Source organism: Gadus morhua, chromosome 12 (genome assembly GCF_902167405.1).
Source record: "Gadus morhua chromosome 12, gadMor3.0, whole genome shotgun sequence".
Classification (NCBI taxonomy): Eukaryota; Metazoa; Chordata; class Actinopteri; order Gadiformes; family Gadidae; genus Gadus; species Gadus morhua.
The window spans coordinates 22,657,612-22,677,862 of record NC_044059.1 but is presented as its reverse complement, the minus strand read 5'-3'; the positions used below and the strand labels follow the sequence as shown (position 1 = coordinate 22,677,862).

At 42.5% G+C, this 20,251-nt stretch overlaps 2 protein-coding genes across 7 annotated transcripts in view; both read left to right on the top strand.

The window, feature by feature from the left end:
* nfic (nuclear factor I/C) overlaps positions 1 to 10,928 on the top strand; it is a 29,951-nt gene extending 19,023 nt beyond the window's left edge. For 4 of the 5 annotated variants that reach the window (XM_030373075.1, XM_030373074.1, XM_030373077.1 and 1 more), the window contains exons 12-13: positions 114 to 202; positions 3,485 to 10,928. In XM_030373075.1, coding sequence (XP_030228935.1) covers positions 114 to 202; positions 3,485 to 3,505 — 110 coding nt within the window. In that variant the 3' untranslated portion in view covers positions 3,506 to 10,928. The remainder of the gene's footprint in view (positions 1 to 113; positions 203 to 3,484) is intronic. The other variant, XM_030373080.1, reaches the window with a different exon arrangement.
* Positions 10,929 to 11,545: 617 nt separating this feature from the next.
* Positions 11,546 to 20,106, top strand: sass6 (SAS-6 centriolar assembly protein). Of its 2 annotated transcripts, none has more exons than XM_030373072.1 (16): positions 11,546 to 11,920; positions 12,443 to 12,503; positions 12,911 to 12,990; positions 13,111 to 13,215; positions 13,402 to 13,570; positions 14,033 to 14,110; positions 14,671 to 14,790; positions 15,346 to 15,537; positions 16,379 to 16,573; positions 17,123 to 17,212; positions 17,388 to 17,567; positions 18,216 to 18,297; positions 18,791 to 18,900; positions 19,457 to 19,557; positions 19,642 to 19,733; positions 19,863 to 20,106. In XM_030373072.1, exons 1-16 carry the CDS (start codon positions 11,859 to 11,861, stop codon positions 19,916 to 19,918), a joined length of 1,773 nt encoding a protein of 590 aa, XP_030228932.1. In that variant the 5' UTR covers positions 11,546 to 11,858; the 3' UTR covers positions 19,919 to 20,106. The 2 variants fall into 2 exon arrangements, with proteins under 2 accessions (XP_030228932.1, XP_030228933.1); XM_030373073.1 differs by lacking the exon at positions 11,546 to 11,920 and adding an exon at positions 11,958 to 12,311.
* Positions 20,107 to 20,251: the final 145 nt, after the last annotated feature.

Below are 20,251 nucleotides of genomic sequence, written 5' to 3'. Positions count from 1 at the left end.
TCGTCAAAGACAATAAACGCTTAATGACTGAATTATTGCCCAGCCCTAACGTACACAAAATGGTAGTTGAACGTTGTCCCATTCTGTCTATTCCCACCCCCACCCTCTCAAAGCTTACTCCGCCCCTGGGACCCCCCCTACCAACCGCTCCTCCTTCGTGGGGGTCACCCCCCGAGACCCAGGGGGACTCTACCAAGCCCAGGTTAGTGGACCGTACCAAGCCTAAGTTAGTGGACCATACCAAGCCCAGGTTATTGGACCAAACCAAGTCCAGTTAGTGGACCGTACCAAGCCTAAGTTAGTGGACCATACCAAGCCCAGGTTATTGGACCAAACCAAGTCCAGTTAGTGGACCGTACCAAGCCTAAGTTAGTGGACCATACCAAGCCCAGGTTATTGGACCAAACCAAGTCCAGTTATTGGACCATACCAAGTCCAGTTAGTGGACCATACCAAGTCCAGTTAGTGGACCGTACCAAGCCCAGGTTAGTGGACCATATAAAGTCCAGTTAGTGGACCATACCAAGCCTAAGTTAGTTGACCATACCAAGCCCTGTTAGTGGACCATAAAAAGTCTAGGTTAGTCAACCATACCAAGCCTAGGTTAGTGGACCGTACCAAGCCAAGGTTAGTGGACTGTACCAATTCCAGGTTAGTGGACCGTACCAAGGCCAGTTAGTGGACCGTACCAGTACCAGTTAGTGGACCATACCGAGGCCAGGTCAATGGCGGTACCAAGCCTAGGATATTGGACCATATCAAGCCCAGGTTCCAGGAAGCAACTATGTCAGGTAAAAATGCATTTAAGATGTCTAATCTATGAAGTTGCTCCTACTAAGTGTGAGATTCCCTTTGGGGGGAGTTTAGCCGAAGGAACTTTAACACTCTGTTCTGACTTACGGTCAAAGGCTGAGTTATGGGATAAAAGCAATGTGCTAGACGCATGGACAGAAAGGCTGAAGAACAGACACACTCAATAGTTTTGCACGCCATGAATGAAATTTCACATTACCATTTTAAAAAGGCAATGTGAAAGCAATAGGAAAGGGGGATATAGCAATGTCAATTGTTATTAATATGCTCCCATCAACCAATTCAGCTCCATTGCTCTGTGTTGAACTGTATGTTTTGGCACTTTAAATTGACTTATGGTTGAGACCATTTGAACTGATAACTTCAATCACAATTTAATCATTGAAGCGTTTGCATTTCAATGCCACTGCAGCTTTAGCAAAAGGGAAATGTTCAATAGGTAGCAACTTGTTTTCACATTCCCACACACGCTCAAAAGCGGACACACACACACACACACACACACACACACACACACACACACACACACACACACACACACACACACACACACACACACACACACACACACACACACACACACACACACACACACACACACACACACACTGACACTGCATTAGTATAAAGGTAGGTAGATAGGTACCCCGACTCAGACTGCAGTAGATTCTGGTTAGTGGCTCCGGACCGCTGCTGCATTGCAGTGCTTCTGCCCCATAAAACAGCCCCGCAAATACTGCTGAGCAAGGTGGACCCTGGGTGTGTGTGTGTGTGTGTGTGTGTGTGTGTGTGTGTGTGTGTGTGTGTGTGTGTTTTAGTGTGTATATGTGTGCCCGCACGCGCGTGTGTGTATATGTGTGTGTGTTTATTTGTATGTGTATATGTGTGCCTGCGTGTGTGTGTGCATGTTGGAGCTCAATGTAAGGTGAATGGTAGAAGTGGTCTGAGAGAACGCATTGGCCAGGGCTGGTATGGTACGATGGTTTTAATATTCAGACTCCCGGTTCATTAAACAGGGGTTAACGTGCATTACCATTGAATCGAGACTTCATGCTTTGTTTCATCAACTTCTTTAATCTATGCTCGATCGAGAAGAGTAACACTAATGTGCATTTGCTTTTAAAGTCTGATTATTAATTGTAAATTAAATAATGTTTGCAAGACAGGTAATTAGGGCAAGTTAATCGTTTTATCATAAGCTGCTCATATATAGTGGTATCATTTGATAATTGAATTATAACACATATAAGTACTCAATGTAACATTATTCCTTATCACTTCAGTGAACTGGTGTATACTGTCATTTGTAAGTTGCCTTCATGTGAATCCCTTCACCCCTTCACTCACTGTCCAAATACACAGGTATTCTCTTCATTTTCCACTTTGTAATTTCTTTAAAATATCTGCACAGTGTTCTTGGCCTCCTCTCCTCTTCATTTTTCATTCACGTCCATTTGAATTCCAGATCAACCATAGTTTTTCGAATGTACATTTATTTTCTTGACACCTCAGCTGCCACTATGTGATTGTATCTCTGTGTTGGCTTCCTCAGCAAACCAAATTATCCCCCTATATATAGAGTGGCTTTTCTATAGGCTTCTTCCTTCTCCTTTTCAAGCTTTGTCTTATCCTTCCTTCCTCTTATCTCTCCTCACTTCATATTTTCCAGCTCTTCTGCTTTCTATTTTTACGGTTTGAGATATAAAGCTTTATAGATACATGAATGGGTCGATGGATCGATAGTTACATCAGTTTACTTTCAATCAATTCTTTAGTTTTCAGTTAGTATATGTCACCCTTTTTCAAGTAAAAAATGGTAAGTGGAGGAGATGTCACCCCCTGCAGGCTCAATGCGGAAATAGGAAATTCTTATTCCACAATGAAAATAATCAGCAGTTGTCCAAATCATTTGGATTTTGAACTGGATATCATCATTCAAATGTAAAAAATAAATTCGGTGATGGCAACAAAAGGTTGTCATCTGGTTGTTTCCTGTTGAGCTTTGGAGCTAAATAGTTATTATGTGAATTAATTACAATCATGTCTTGGGATTCCTGAGATTTGTCTTTGATTATAGTAAAACGAGATGTAACTACGAAGTGTGTACAACACTGTTTGACAGTAATGAATGCAGAACTGAAGTGGACTACTGTGCAGGTCATTTCAGGTGAAGGCCTGAACAGAACCATATATTTATTGATAGAAATATGCTTGTCAATATTCATCACCTATACAAATTCAATAGATAAGAAAATGAGGAAAATTCAATGTTGTTAGTATATTTTATTTTGGGAAAGACACAACACAACGATTTAACCATTAAGAGTCAGACAGCTTTGTTGGCTGAACTAGATTTCTGTGTGACTGTGCTCCAAAGGACAGAAGAGGGATGACCTGGACGTTTAGCTGTGCTGTGCTTGACAGAAGAGGCCTTAGTTAGTCTTCTGGTAGTGCTTAGGTTGAGCGCAGGAATGTGGAAAAAAGAACAAATACCAGACTTAAGGTGAAGCCAATACTCAAATGACAGATTTCTTGGAGAACAATCAAGGGAACCTGGAACGGAGAAGGTACATTCACTAAAGTTGGGTCGGAGCGTTCCCTGTTTCTTGTCTGTGTAACTTGGTTTCTTTCATGCTATTGACCCTTTTGTATCCGGTCCTTTTTGTTACAGTCGTGGTACCTGGGCAACTGACCGGACGGAGGAGGGGTCATCACCATGGCAACGCAATGTCGAAGGAACCCAACAATGTTGACGACCCAAAAGGATATCCTGAGTATATGAAAGTATAATATGTGGTTACACATATATAAATATGCAACTACAAATATTTATATATGTTTATCCATGCTTCATACCTTTTTTGGAGACTGCCTTTTGGAAAGAGGAAAGAGACGGACGGAGGAAGAAGGTGGTCAGTCTTGCTACTTGGCTAACTACGCTCCAAATGGCGGAAAGGGGCCACAGAATGACTGCCTAACGGCGGCCCCCTTTTATGAGTTGAGATGTCTGTTATAGACGCGGATGATGGAATGGCCCATGTGGACTGTCTCGGCCATGTGTTTGGCTGCAGAGCAAGGGGTCACCCCCGCTCTAGAGGGGGGTGTGTGGTGGAATCATCGCATCCCCAGGTAGAAGCCTGCTCCCAGGGGGACAGGGCAAACAAACTGAACCGTCCATCCACAACCACAGTCCTTCACCCCTGACCGCTACCCTTTATCCCTTAGCCCAGCACAAGTTCTCCTCGCTGGGAAGGACTTCAGCCCCGGCCTGCGACCTAAACGCCCTTTGCCCTTCCATAACTCCCAGAATGCCCCTCTTCACTGCAGGTGCTGCTTCTTATATATGCAAAATATGCCTCTGTCCTTTTCTAAACCAACCCAAGATTCATAGCGAGAGGGAGGGAGAGAGAGAGGGCACGATAGATATCCTGTTGTGAATATAAAGGTTTCTTTGCACTTTTTTTCATGATGCTCTTTGGATGTTAGGGGGGGTGTTTGGGTAGAGCATTTGTTTTTTTCCTGGCTCTCTTCCCACCAGAAGACAAGGGGCTCTTTCTGTTTCTTGACAATCATCACCTGTACCCTTTACGTTGCTTCCAAAGGATCATCTTTTTAAGACTCTTTTTAATTGTTCTCTTTATATTGGAAACCGAAAAAAATGGCGGGACATATGAACCATATTCATCACAGTGCGCAATGCCATAGTCATACTCAGTGGTAGAGCTAAGCACAGCGTTATTTGTATGCGTACATCGTAAGAGGTATATAAAATGTTTTTTTACAGGAGAGAATTTGAGTTTTTACAGATAAAAAGGGGTGTATTTTGGGTTCAAATTGCAGGATTAGGACAACTCATGTTGTTGTACTTATCTATCTTTAGAAGAAGCAGAAGTGACGCGTTGGACTTGGGCACTGTGTACAGATGGAAGTCTGTCAGTATGTGACTATGGTTCTTGATGTCTCCACCACCATGCTCTTAATCCTAAAGAGATTGTGTACGTCATCGCTGTGTCCTCAAAACACTTGTCTATTGCTTTGGGGGGAAGATACTTGGATACAGCAGGCATTGCACTATGATCAAGTTAAATTTGTTGTTTTTTCTTTTCGTCGAGGAAACCTTACTTTCTTGGATTGTTTGACATAATGCAAAGCGTTTAGGCCACAGCATGGTGTTGTTATAGGTAGCGGCCCGTAGCATTTCCCTAGCTCGCTAGCTGAATGTTAGTTTGAACTCAGCACAGGTTTCACCCTCATATTCTAGAATTTGCCACGTTGCAGAATGTGGTGTGTTACTCTTGACCTTTCCTTTACTTTCACCAGGAACTTGTGGATACAGGAATGAGCTACACAATAGTAACCTGCAGTTAAATGTGGACAATTTAATAAGGAATGTATGGCTAGCGCCAGGCAAGTTCAGCATGCTAGGGCTAAACCAAACGAATGCCCTAATTGCTTTCTGCTGGCAATAAGCAATGTAATGAACCTTTCGAGCTGCATTTTATATAGTATGAGCTTCAAAAACGACGGTTTTTATGTTCCCAACCTTGATGTAAAACGTTGGGATGGTTTGGTAGGTAAAAGCAATATTTTGATCATGGGATTATGCTAATTTGAGTTATTATTGTTTCTTACAAAGATGCTTCGTATAGTCTTCATAGTTTTTTTGTAACATTTTGTAACTTTATTTCATGTCACTACCATTGCATTGCAACTCATTCAGTGGCAACCAGATTACATCCTTATTAGCAACTTTAACAAGCTGTCATAGCTGCCCTTAACAGAGTAAATTACTACGAGGCCCAAGGCATTTTCTCACCATGTTTTCTTTATTGGTTTATAGATTATCTTTTGAAACACAGCACCATCAACATACTCACCAACATTCACACTCTGTGATGCAATTTAGATATCTCTTTTAATTCTAGCATTTTTATATATTCTAAAGCCCATTCGTCAACGATTGAACATGGTACTCCGTGTTCAGCAAACCACCAGAAGTACTTTTGCAAAAAAACTAACAATGAATGTTATTTATGGTGACTTGTTGTTTGATACCCAATGCTACATCATGACCTCTATGGAGCTTTGCAGCTTATGAAACAAACCATCATTGTTAGTTCCCAAGGGTTAATATGCACCGAATGGGCTGGCAGTCTCTAGGAATTAGATTGCTGTTTTTTTTAACTGGGTGAAAGCAGGCAGCAGGCGATAAGGCTGACTGTGGTGGCTCTGTGTGTTTATGCGGTGTCTGAAGGTGAAGAGCTAGTGACTGTGTTAGGGCTGGGGGAGGATTGGAGGACTGGGGTGGGCAGGTGGGGGGGGGGGGGGCGGGGAGTACGTTTGGATAAAAAAAATAAAAAAAGTTAGCTAAGAGCTGATGTAATACTGCATGGTGCTGCTATGGTCGCTGTGCTGACCTAAAGAATGCATGGCTCAACGCCCCCCCCCCCCCCCCCCCTTACCTCCTAATGTCCTTATGTCGTCCCGACCTCTTTCTCTGTACCCCGACGGGTAGGACATTACATGGAGAAGTCTTCCCCTAATCAAGTATACTCCTTTGGATTTTTAATATTAAGCCCTGTTGTTGAACCTCTATTTTGCACGATGTTTCATATAAAAAACACAAACAAACACACACACACACACACACACACACACACACACACACACACACACACACACACACACACAAACACACACATTATGTGCCTTGCCTTAGTTTAAAAACAATGATACATTATTGAGAAATTACCTTTTGTGTGTTCTTGGTACAACCGGTCTGGTAGTCCTTAAAAACAGAAAAAAAAAGAAGAAATGCTGCATGTGTGACTGCTTGTTGCTATCCAGTTTGGTGGGGTTTTCGATTGTCTGTTAACAGCAGAACTATTATTGTCATTCAGAGATGTTACACTTGTGGTGTCAGTCCGGCACCACAACAGTATTACTCCACTTTCTCTACGCCAACACATAAAGCTGGATGAATGTAAAGGCCCCCACGATATACTTAAAACAAAAAAAGCCAAAATAGCGTTTTCGCATTGGATTACAGAAACTGCTGTTGAACACGGCTATTCTGACAGAATGTAGTCACTGCGATGTGATGGGTGTTCGTTTAGCGGCATGGGTCGAGGTGGGGCCCAGCGGACCCTACAGACGCTGTGGAGATATTGGTGAGCGGTCGCAGGCCGGTGTATATTGGGGGTCAGGGAAAAGGTTTGACTAGTTTGGCTGAGCGATGTTATGAGGGCTGACTCCGTCTTAAAAAACTAAAAACTAGACGAACAACCCTTTCACAATAATCCATGGCCATTTTCAAAATGAGTCTGAGAGTGTTTGAATCGGAATAGAGGCAAATAAATTGACAATGTGTTTGCAGGAGAAAGTCCATTTGTATTCACGATTGTGACCCACAATGCCCCGTTTAAGTGTTAAATTGGGGGGTCCCTGATGTTGTGGCCTAGCCCGTCAGTATTCCATCAAATGGAAAATAATAATTGTAAGGTTTCAGGGTTAAGATTGATTTGACTCCTCTCAGCAGTCGGTGGGCTTCAGTGTTCTGACGGCCCCTCCGCCATTGATTTGTATTAGAGGCTTGGTTTGACCATGTGACTCATCAAGGCCTCAGGCCACATATGCGCTTCATACTGATTGATGCATGCACTAAACACTATCCTGAGCTTTTATTATTGACTTATTTTATTTTTTGTTTTTCTTATAGCTTTGAACACAAGTTTGTGTATAAATACTATGTAGCGTTATAGAGGTTGTTTGTTATAAAGAAACTGATGAGTGTGTATAGAATCTTTACGTTTGTTTCGCTTTTTTATTTTGTTGCTTGAATACAGCTGTTTTGAAACCAGTGGCCAAGCCACCGGGTAATGGTTCCATGAAATGGACGTAAAGGGGAGTTGTTGGATGCTGAGGTTCTGCCAAAGATGTGGAGGATAATAGGAAGAATGAGACATGATGAAGTATGTGCCGATTAATGTCCGGATCTGTCTGCAGGACAGTGTTGTAATTGCAGCATTTCTTGTCAAAGTAAACCTGGTGTCTGTCTAGCTAGAGCGCGGGATCATCGACAACACTGAGAAGGTCCGATCTGAATGTGTTGATGGTGGCATTGATAATAGTGCTACGTTAACAAGGAAGTGCTAAAGAAGATGCTAGAAGATAGAAGTGCTGCAAATACTGAGCAAACAGATCAGCACAAGACAGAATGAGGTCTGAAGATTCAGACATGTGTACGTAGAGAAGGCATGAACTGTGTTTTGGTTATGAATAGGTTAAAAAAAGATTATAGCCAGCCATTTTCCTTACCTCTTTTAAAGTCACACTTGAAGTGGGTTGTGATTAGACTTTAAGTATTATTTTTCTCCTTCACCCTGTCTTCATTCATATAGGCTTGGGTAATTTGGTGTCCAAGTATACCTGCATCTTATTTTTGACCCTTTCACAAATTGCTACAGAGAAATAATTCATTTGAATCACCAAGTGACTAGGCCTTTTGTATGGTTAAATGACAAATAATGCCCAAATGCCATTCAATCAAAATCAGATCGAGAGGCAAGAAGATACGTTCGCTGTGTTGCATAAGGTTAGCGTTTGTACAAGACGCTGAACAAGTGTTGAAATGTTCAGGTACGCTGAGAAGGGACATGAAAAAGGGCTTTAGTCATCATATTGGGGACAAAAACAAGTATAGCTCCTTCAATTAATGGAGCAAGCCAGTGCCCATAGTTAACACCATGAGATACACCTGTGTTCAGCCCTACTGTTACACCTCTGTGATAAAGGCCTGTAATCCTACAAGTCAAAGGGATCGAGGGAGAACAACCTTATGACTAGAATCTGAATTAGAAAGTGTATTTTAAACCCCCACCCCCCACCTGCCTTGTTCAACTTCTTAAGCCAATGCTGTCTTCTCCTCAGGTATAATGGTATATGTAAAGCATATTTCTCCCATGTGGCATTGAATGATCTCTATCCTCTATACCTTTCCTTTGAATAAACCAGCAGGTGAGCAGTGTGAAAACAAAAAAACACACCAAAAAAGGTTTTCAAAGAGCAGTGCCTATGATTTTACTGCTATTATTTGATGTGACATGTGTTCTGTCCAGTGCAGTCATAATTCAAACGCCACACTTGAGTATGTGATACATTGAAGCCCTGGGGGTTGGTGCTCTATACATAACAAGGTTATCACTTGCCCTATCAGAGCTCACAAGCCATAATAGCCAAAGATGCTCATAGAAAATCCAGAGGGAACTGTCCCAGAACACCAACATTATGAGGCTTGTTGGCTTTGCTCACAGTTCTGCATGTAGACATTCTAGAAGTTGAGGTGGTGAGAAAGTCATACTTTTATGTCAGTGACTGCATGCAAATATATTCCTCTTCCCACCCTAATCAACCAGGAGATTTCAGTACAGGGCAATGATTTGAGCAGAGAACTCCAAAGGATTTTCTTTTACTAAAACAAATTTTAGAAATTGAATTGATGAATGCAAAATATCACCGTCAAGAGAGAGGATCATCTAACTGTTATTCTTTTTTTCAATTACAATTCTGAATCCCGGTAAGTCATACTTAACATTGATGGAATATAAAAATGTGCAGACTTGTTTCTCTTTCCTAATTTTTACTTTCCAATGGCTCTGGATTCTGGATTTATGTATTAGCATTGTGAGCACTTTGAACCTCTCTGGGCGATTTCCTCAGATCTTTGGCCGGGTGCAGTGTGTGAGTCAGAGGGGAAAAGGAATACCCTCTGCTACATCCAAGTGTTGTTGGTGTTTTGTGTTTTTTCATCGAGGGGCTCTTTTCCATGAACACTCTGAGTCATTTCCCCACTGTAATGCTGCTGTTAACCGATAACCTTATTACTCCGATTTTGTTTAGTTTTTTTCTTTTTCTTTTTGGTGTTACTTGAATTGATGATTGTGTTTTTGCTGAAGGAAAAACCTTACAACAAAACCTTTTTGGAACTTCTAAAATGTAAATTACTATAATTATATTTAAGTAATAATTAAGTAATTACAATTAACATCTTTGTAACATGACGTTTTTTTTCCCGACAGCAGTGCTATACTGGTTACTTTCTGTCTTTCTTGGTACTTTAGTTCCTGCACGCTGTTTTCTCCATGTGTTATAGACTGTTTTTAAAGAAGTGAAGAAACATGCTCTTTTCTCAGAAAACCTTTTTATTCAGTGTCATATTTTAAGGACTTTATTTCTCATTATAACTTCAGATAATACTATAGTAAAGGACTGCTTTGCTTGCTGCGAAGAGACAGTATATGTCCCTCACACCAGAGATTTAATGTGGGAAAAACATACATATATTTTAATAGAATGACTGCCTGGAGGCCGGATATCTGCACTAGAGTGAGAAGCGTCATCTTTTGACAATAAACAGGGAGCTTTCTCCCTTTTCCTCCAACCTGATGGAGCTGGGTGGTCCAACTCACACACTATTGATATTGTGAGACTAAATTGGCTCGGATTTTAGTCATGAATCTAATCTGAGGGGAAAATAAGTAATATTATTATTTTAGCTAAAGGATTTGCACAAATAATTCCTCAGTCCTAATTTATTGGACATAATTTCTAAATTAAAAATATTTATCAGATTGTCCCTATAATAGATAGAGAGTGCTTTATCAAATGATTGCTTTCAGTAAAAAATATATTTTTTAACGTTTGATTTTATTTACATTGCCCACTTAAACCTGGCTTTGAAAGGAGCAGTCTTTAGAAATCCTACCTGCTTTAAAGGCCAAAAGTTTCAGTGTGTAAAAACCTCTCTCTGTGGAAAAACGTTGGATGTGGTTTACTGTCCTTCTCTAAAGCTTGAAATCTATCATCAAGGACTTTTCTTATTCTTAACTTTCTCTGTTCCATTTTATATATGGTCTTCAACTGCAGAGCTTCAATGTGTGACACGTTTCTAAACTATTATTGATACTGACCTGGTGTGAGGGATGTAAACAGCTTGAAGATATTTCATTATAACGTATTCAGCCATTGCTATCAGCTGCTGCTGATGAATTCATTACTGGAAGTTTGTTTCCCTATGCAAAAATATACCATTAATAAACAAGCTATGCCACAACTCAGCCAGCAAGTCAACTTATTGTCTATTTATTCCATTCCAACACACGTTATTCCAGCTGTTTTATTAGTGATAATGTATTATGTTTTGCATTACATCTCATCCCATATCTTACCAAGGTGTGTGTCTCAAAGTAAAACAAACAAACAATGTGTGTGTGTGTGTGTGTGTGTGTGTGTGTGTGTGTGTGTGTGTGTGTGTGTGTGTGTGTGTGTGTGTGTGTGTGTGTGTGTGTGTGTGTGTGTGTGTGTTTTGAATATAAGTATTTATAACATTATTTCCTGTCTGGGAAGACAACAGGAGAGAACTCACAGAGAAAGAAGAACAGTGGGTCAGCATTCATACTCAAAACGTAAATATATTGATTGCATATATTATATAGGCCTATATTAATTGCTTCTTTTTTTTTACATAAATATCCAACTATGCACCCAGTGCTGAACGTGTTGCATTGCAACAATATAAGGCCTTGGGAGAAAAGGACACCAGTTGACGGCCTAAGAACTGCCCCATCTAGTGGTCAAAGGTATATTTATTGCATCTGTTGAAGCCACGCCCTGGACAGAACTGTACGCTTGTAACATTGGTCTGGTGAGTGGACTGTCAAGTGACTCAAACAAACTAACTCGTATGTATGCCATCTATCACAGGGATCTTCCTATACATAATTTATGTTAATCATTATATACAGGATTGATGGGGAAAACACCGTTTGGCACTATTATCAACCCGTGCAGACTCTCGCCCCACCCGGCCGAGTTACTCAGCTAAGTTGAAAAAGCGCTCCTTTTCGTTGTTTCTGTCCGCGGCTGTAAAGCGCCAAACGTGAATTCGCCCAAACTTGTTATGGAGGTTCTTCGGCTCCTTTTGTGAAACGCCTGTCATTAGCATACACGTTGTTTTTTTGGAACAGAAAACGCATCACTTAATAGAAATGGAAACACTTTTCAATAAACGTTTACAGGTTTACGTGAAGTGCAAAGATTGTGAGGAAAGGTAAGCGTGGGACAGTTTGCTACCAGCTAACAATACACCGGGGGCTTAAGTAATATTCGGCCCACACTTGTGTACAATACAATCCCAGACTTTTTTTAATACAATCTCAATTAAGACACGTAAGATGACTAATTTACGTTGGATGCCTCATGTACATAGGAAAACGCTAATGCGTGTTCGTACCTGGCTATACGTCATATAACGTGTGTTAAGTGATCGGGACTATTCACGATGGTATTACTAGCAGCTACTCCCTGTGTTTAAATACACGTGATGCCATCACCTGAAGTAAGGTGCTTCCTCGGGGAAGTCCCCAAGTAGGCTGATCAATAACAACTCCTCGTTGAACCTTTCTAGGTCATCCAAGTGGAATGACTAAATGTTTTAAAAGGTTTGCTTTACTATCTAATCACAGCCTGCAAAACATACCAGATAATAACGTTAGGCCTTATTATTATTATTTTTACAATTTGTTCAGATCACTTTAATTTACACTCTTAATGTAATGTGTCATGCTTTCAGAAAAGCCAATATCCGGGTCAATATTGACCTTCTGGTGACGTCGAACCCAGTCTACAAAAGAGTAAGTGCACGTTGTAACATTTACACTATCTTTGCACTCAGCTTACTTTGGGACTTGTGTGCTTAATTTACTTCAACCTTCGCCAATCACATCCTTCAGACTGCCTGTGTTTGAAGTTAATGTACAACAGACTTCCTGTGTAGGATACACAGATGGCCAATGCCGTTTTATTAGTTGAAATGCCTTACAATGTAGAGCTATGTGTAAAATGGCGTGCAAGAACACTTGCAGGATTTTAAAAAAGCGATTGCTTAGAATCAATAATTAATGCCAAATGAGTCCTACCTCGCATGATCAAATCCTCTTTGTATGCAACTACTTAACACTATACGATGATGCATGCACAAAATTGAATATTTGCAATTATGTCGATGCTCGTTAACCTTCCTGCCCTTTTTAATTGGTAGGATCTCGTTGTAAGGCTCACAGATGACGTGGACCCATACTTTCTATACAGCCTCTCCATATCTGAGGAGGACTACCAAAGGTATGTGTTGGGGCATCTTGGTAGGCCCCTGTGTAGGAACTTGGGTTGGAGCCGTCTACCCCAAAGAAGCCTTTCATTATGCTGCCATTGCTCACAGAGCTTATTTTCTCCCTCCACTAGTCTGAAGGTGCAACAGGGGCTGCTGATCGACTTTGCCTCGTTTCCCCAGAAGTTTATTGACCTGCTTCATCTCTGCTTGGCAGAACAAGAGAAGGAGAGTCCGAGGTATGTATAAAAAGACAACCCTGGTCCATTCACAATTTTGGTCTGATTTTTTGAAGCCCAATGCATTGTTTATTTTTTGTAGAGACTAATTCCTGACCCTGTCTCTCAGTTTCATCGTATTTTAGTTTCTCCACCTGCTGCCTCACTATTTGTCTCTAACGAGACCTTTTGTTTGCTTGTCAACAGATTCCTGCTGCACCTGGCATGCCAGTCATCGCTGCACGACAGCGCTGCCCACTTCAGCGTTGTGGAGACCAACGCCTTCAAACACCTCAACCACCTGTCCCTGAAGCTGCTTCAGGGCTCGGACAAGGAAGTCAAGGATTACCTGGCAACATGCCTCTCGTCACTGAAGGTGATCCACTTGATGACCAGCCTGGACTGTTTCGTGGACAGGAGCTATTGAACCAAGGGGCGGGGAAGAAAATACATTGGGTTTCCCTTGCAGTGTTTCTCTTCTCAACATGGATCAGTCATCTCTCCTACTGAAGTGTCTTCAAAATGTCCCCGGTTCATCAACCCTTTATATTTATACTTGGATGCCCGATTGAGACCATGGATTATTTTTCCATGAGGACCTCAAAGGATAATTGCACGACCGAAACACTTCAGGGAAAGAGCGTTAAGATTTTGATCAAACCTAAAGGATATAGAAAATGATGAAGAAAAATAGTACCATAACACATCAGGGAAATGCAGTGTTTTAAATAGAAACGATTTTTGAGTGCCTCCCTTTTAGGAGCGCAGCACAATAATAAATACTTGATTATGATCATGTCAAAGGATGCAGATTGTGAAGCCTTGTGAAATCTTTCAGGAAGATAAGCAGTCTCTGGAGATAAAGCTGAAGAAGACTGAAGAGGACCTCTCTAGACAGCTTGCCTACGCTCAGCAGGTATATAGCTCACTGGGTCACTGTACACTGAGTAGTTTACACCTTCTGGGCCACCAACAGATCAGAATCAAGGGTATAATTGTCCAATTGTTTTATCTTTTGATAACTGCTGTTGTTGCTTTGCTAAATGTCAGATCTCTGACAAACGATAGTATTGTTTTAATAATTTTATATTTGAGAACCAACTTAATTTTATGTTTTACTGAGATCGGGCCAATGATAGTGTTGCAACTTTAATTAAGACATGCCCTCCAAATGACAAATCCTTTCAGTCAGTTGGTTATGACAAAAGAGTAGGTGGAATGTCTGTCTTGTATTCAAACCACTTCACCTGTACTGAGATCAAATTACAGAACTGCATCACTCTTTATAGGCTAACAAAGCAAATACCCATGTACCTGAGATTTCTCTGAACTAGTATCCATTGCTACCACTAGATATGACAGGTTATCCATTATCTACAATAATCTTTTTTTAATACTCCTTGGGCTGCATTGTCCTGTATGAAAGGTGCAATATAAATAATCAGATTCTTATTATCATTGTGTTTTTGTCTTTAGACTCTGGCGGAGAAAACGAAAGAGTTGGACAAGCTACGTTCAGAATGGACCAGCCAGACGACGTCGCTCTCCAGCCGCCACTCACAGGACCTGATGTCAGAGAGGGAAAAGGCTCTTGAGGTTACTCTTATACAGTCTATTTAGTTTTTCAAAGTACTATGCCATATGGGAATCTGCTTGTGGTGTTTGCTCTGATGTGGTGTGGGACGCAAACACAGTCAACTAAAAGGAATAGAGAGGAAAAAGGTAATTTTATAAAATATATTTTCAGAATCCTCATCCGGCTAAATGAACAACACTCAAAGGTGACATATTTACACCCACAGGTGTGAATGTGATTAGCCATTACAAGAAGTTTTGAATCTGCCCCTTCTGACATCACAAGTGTGTCCACCTGAATGTATGACGGATAGATAACGTTTGCTACAGTCCACTGGGTAGGCTGGTAGACTGATCTGTCCAGCGCTTTTCAAAACGGCTTGTAATAGCTAATCACACTCGCACCTGATTGTATAATATGTCCCCTTTTTAACACGGTGAGAGCAGAACGGTGTGACTGCCTTTGTGTGTGGGTTCCATTCAGTAGAGTGCGTCGTCGTCCCCCCCCCCCCCCCCCCTCACAGCAGCACTAGCATGGGCCCTCAACACTGACCAGTCCCCCCACGCCCCCTGCAGATCCAGGGCCGGCTCCAGCAGCAGACGGAGCAGATCCGTCAGGAGCTGGAGGGCAGCCACCAGCGCAGCAGCCAGCAGCTGCAGAGCCGCCTGGCGGAGCTGGAGGCCTCCACACGGGAGCTGACGGAGCGCCGCTACAAGAACGAGTCGGCCCTCCGCGACCTCATGATCAAGCTGGCCAGCGCTGAAGAGGTGGGCCTAGAGCTGGGCGATCAATCAAATTTCTTTTTAATCGTCATTAGAATTTATGGCTTAGGACGATGTTTAAAAATGAAAAACCCTCGATTATCGAATAAAAATCAGGTTTGGCTTGAAAAAAAATCAGATTTTGCTTTTTAGGCCAAATCACACAGCCCTACCCTGCACCTCCCTGGAGATGCTTTCTCAACCCCCGAATTCTCCCCCACGCTTGGTCACTTTTTCCCAGCCAACCTCTGCCCTGCAATGTCAACCCCCCAGTGAACGCATCACAGTAGTATTAGTAGTAGATGGTTAATGAACTGCATTTATAAAGCGCTTATTTGTAACCGGTTGCCACCCAAAGCACTTTACAATTGGCCTAACATTCACCCATTCATGCACACATCCACACGGCGGCGTCAGCCATGCTAGGCGACAGCCAGCTCGTCGGGAGCAGTAAGGGTTGGGTGCCTTGCTCAGGGTCGCCGGTGATTGAACTAGGAATCTTGCGGTTACCAGCCAACCCTCTCTAGCTCCTGAGCTACTGCCGCCCGACTAGTAGTGGTTTGCTCTTGGTCCCCGAACCTTGAGTCATGCAGTTTGTATCTACCGTACCTTGTTTTTATCAAACCTTAATGCTTATGATTTGATCGACACAGATGAAGAACCCAAGCAGATTTGTGTCGCTTTTTTTTCTTTTAAGTCTGCAATCAACCGCATCCACCACATGCACATGAGGCCACCGCAGGCTGGGCCCCCAACCCCCCCCCCCCCCCCCTGCCAGACAGCATCGGGACCATCTGCTCTAAACCTCCTTTCCCCCCCCCCCCTGGTCCTCCCTCTCCCCCTCCAGGAGTCCCAGCGGGCCAAGCAGCAGGTGACCTCCCTGCGGCGGGAGAACGGCACCCTGGACACGGAGCTCCACGACAAGGAGCGCAGCCTGGGCCAGCTGCAGACGCGGCTGGCCGTGCTGGAGCAGGAGGTGAAGGACAAGGAGCAGCTGATGGGACGCACCCGGGAGGTGCTGGAGGCCACCCAGCAGCAGAAGGTACGCGGGCGGCGTGACGACCCGCGGTGAAACGCTTGAGGAAGCCCACGTTTCGTAATAGAACCATTCGGACGACATTATCGCGGTCGGGTTATTCAGACCTCGTGAAATGTTATTGTTTTAAGGGTGACATATTATACCACCAGGTGTGAGTGGGATTAGCCGTTACAAGCCGCTTTGAAAATGTGCCTCTTCTGACATCACAGGTGGGCGTGTCCATCTAGATGTGTGCTGGATAGGTCGGTCTACCCACCTACCCAGTGGACTGTAGCAAACGTTGCTCATCTATCATACATCTAGGTGGACCCGGCCCCTTGTGATGTCCGAAGAGGCAGATTTCCAAAAGAGGCTTGTAACGGCTAATCACACTCTCATCTGGTGGTATAATATGTCACCTTTTTGTAAAAGTTCCTTGTTGAAACAATAAAATATTTTGACATTCATGCAAAAATATTGGCAAGTCAATTCTATCCAAGAGTTCAGGTAAACGACATTAAAATTCTGCAGTGTGTGTGTCACGGTCATATTTTGATGTATTTATTTCATTAGGAAACGATGGAAGGAAATGTTGAATCTAAAGACCACCAGATAAAGAAGCTGGAATCGACGGTGAGATCGCTGTCTGAGGAGCAGAAAAAGGTTGGGGGAGTCATTGTGTGTGTGTGTGTGTGTGTGTGTGTGTGTGTGTGTGTGTGTGTGTGTGTGTGTGTGTGTGTGTGTGTGTGTGTGTGTGTGTGTGTGTGTGTGTGTGTGTGTGTGTGTGTGTGTGTGTGTCGCGTTTTTATTGAAAGCTGCTTCCCCTTTCCCCAACGAGGCCAACGGCATCATCAAGAAGCTGCAGGCAGATGGGCGGATGCTGGCGGAGAAGATCAAGGTGAAGAACTCTGTGACGGTGTCCCAGGAGAAGGTGGTGCAGGACACCGCCGAGAAGCTGCACACCGCCCGGAGACTCCTGCAGGACGCAAAGCAGCAGCTCACGCACAAGGACGAGCAGGTGGGCCTTCGTTTGGTCTTCACTGTTAATATCGGTCCGAGTATTGTTATTAGGAGCTCTACGAGAATCGTAGGAACCTTATTGTAATCGTTAGTAGTATTATTTTTTTTATCATCGTTTTTTCCTGGCAAAATAGTCCATATCTCAAAAACGTAATGCTCTAAAGTTAAGTTAAAATTTGGCAAGCTTTTAGAACTCATAAAATGAGTAAGGGATGTAAAGGATGGCCAAGAATTAACTATAGCTGGCGCTATAACAAGCCTTTGAAGTGCAACATACAACAGGCTTCCATTAGGAAAGTGCGATATGCATGAAACTTGTTATGCATGCACCATTCTTATAGTCATAGGGACGCTGGTTCAATTCCAACATCAACCAACCGTCTGTTAGACTTGGAATGTCATCACATAATGTTTACCATCATGTATTCATTAGGCCACCACCATACTCAATACTCCTTCCTATATATATTAATGTATATATATTAATATATAATATTCCTACGGTCATACAGTATGGTTGCTTGCAACTATATTTAGTGTTAGTATATTTTATTAGTGTTAATGTCAGTATAAGTGCTGGTGTTATTAGTGGGGTAGGTGGTGTCACTTGGTTCATGTCATGTTAAAATGGTGTTTTGATTGACAGGTTTCCAAGCTGAAGGAGCAGCTGGAGACGACCATCGAGAAGCTCAATGAGAGCAAAGAGGTGCTGAAGACCAACGAGAACGGTAAGAAATTAAGAGTTACTATGTTCTTCTGACTTTCACCTTTTAAAGGATCAGACCGTAGCTGCAGCAGTAGCTCTCAAAATCAGAAGGAACACTTGTTCCTCAAATGATCAGTTGAAATATAAGATGTTGTTTTTGTCTCCTCACACGGCAATGGAAGTTAATGGGGTCTGATGGGCTTCAGCCCTAGGTGCTGATAAAATGGCAGTTATGTGTCAGTATTATTGATTAAACTAGCAAAGCTGATTATGAAGATGTGTCCCTTCTGCAAGAGGCACTGATGTTCATTTATATGGCGCTGACTTACAATGTGCTGCGAGCCAGTTTGCTCTCTCCCTGTCTCTTCTAAGGCAAAACATTTTCCATCAGGGTTCAAACTGTGTGGAGGGCTGGGAAGATTAAATCAATTTTACACAAACATTGCTTTGAAAAACATTTCCAAGCGATTGTTATGAACGTTGGATTTAAAGTGTCTTTCTGTGTTCTGCCTCAGTCATCGGCTGGCTGAACAAGCAGCTGAATGAAAAGCAGCTCTTGAGGAAGCCCCCTGCTCCAGAGTCCTTCCAGACCCCCGCTGCCCAGTCCACCACTGCAGGCCCGAGGGTACGAAACCATGGGCCGATGCTAAGCAGTAATAACTGTGTTCGAAAGACTGAGTAAACGCTTATTATATACTAGTAGGGATGCACTGAAATGAAAATACTTGGCCGAAACCGAATATACTGAAACAGTTGCCGAAAGCCGAAACCGAATACCGAATGTGGCTTTTGCTGTTTTTAATTAATTCATTTTGTCAGGTGCGCTCTGCACTATTTTTCATCTCCGTGTATTGTCATTTAGTTGTTTGCAAACTTACGTGCGGCTCTTTTTTAATCTCCCTTTTGATGAAGCGCACCCTCAAGAAGCTCAATCCACACAGGTTGCTTTTTTTTTTCTCACATCGTCAAAGATAGAAATGTTCGATATTTTTTTTCCGCCTTTTTACTCCTTCGGCCGAAACATTTTCGGTGCATCCCTATTATACACATATTTTCCTATTAAACTGCGTGACAGAACTGCATGGACAGAATGACCCTAAAATAAGCTTTTGTTTACCAACTACTGGTTGTGTGGCTCAAGTCTCATTTCAGCCATGTTGACTTTCTCCATTGTACCAAAGGCCCAGTTTTACCCCATGGCGCCCAAGCCAACCTTCTCTCATGCAGATACTCCGGACTTCCTTCCGCCGGACCAGCGCACTCTGCCACCGCCCCATAAACTGTAGGTTGCATGGCGATGTGAGGTATGCCTTGTTATGTCTTGATGGAGAACAGTCGCAATCATATCCTCCTCCTTTGGGTCCAGGGTGGAGTCCGGCGGCTTGGACGCCAAGTACTTTGAGAGGAGAGAAGACAGCATTCCCCTGTACGGCCTGCTGACCAACCTTCAGTCCAGAGGTAACCTACACAGGCAGCACTGTTCTCTGAAGCAGTACTGGAGATAACTGTTGAACTGACTATAAGGGGGGGGACTCTTGGTTTGGTATTACTAGTCTTGTAAAACAATGTTTTTCTTCTCGTTTCTAGAGTTACCTCCACGCCCGTCGAAGCAGACTCTACCTTCAGCATACTTCTCTGCATAGTCTTTTAGGCACGGGTGCTTATGGTGCTACATCTATTTATCATATTTGTATTTCCTGTTTTTAATGTATTTAGTAGCGTCCTGTTGGGTCTTTTCCACTTTTTTTTTTACTGTATTTACTTGTATGTGCAAAAACGTTAGTATGCCTTAATTTATCTACCACATTAAAATCGTTTTGGAAGTTATCAATGTTTTACTTTTTTTTTCAGTTTTATATTTTATGGATTTAACAGTCTGTGAGGCCAAGTTCCATAATTAAGTGTCAAATGATCTTCATAGAAATTATAATTATTCTTCCATTCAACTTGGTCATTTGGATATTTCAACAAAATAA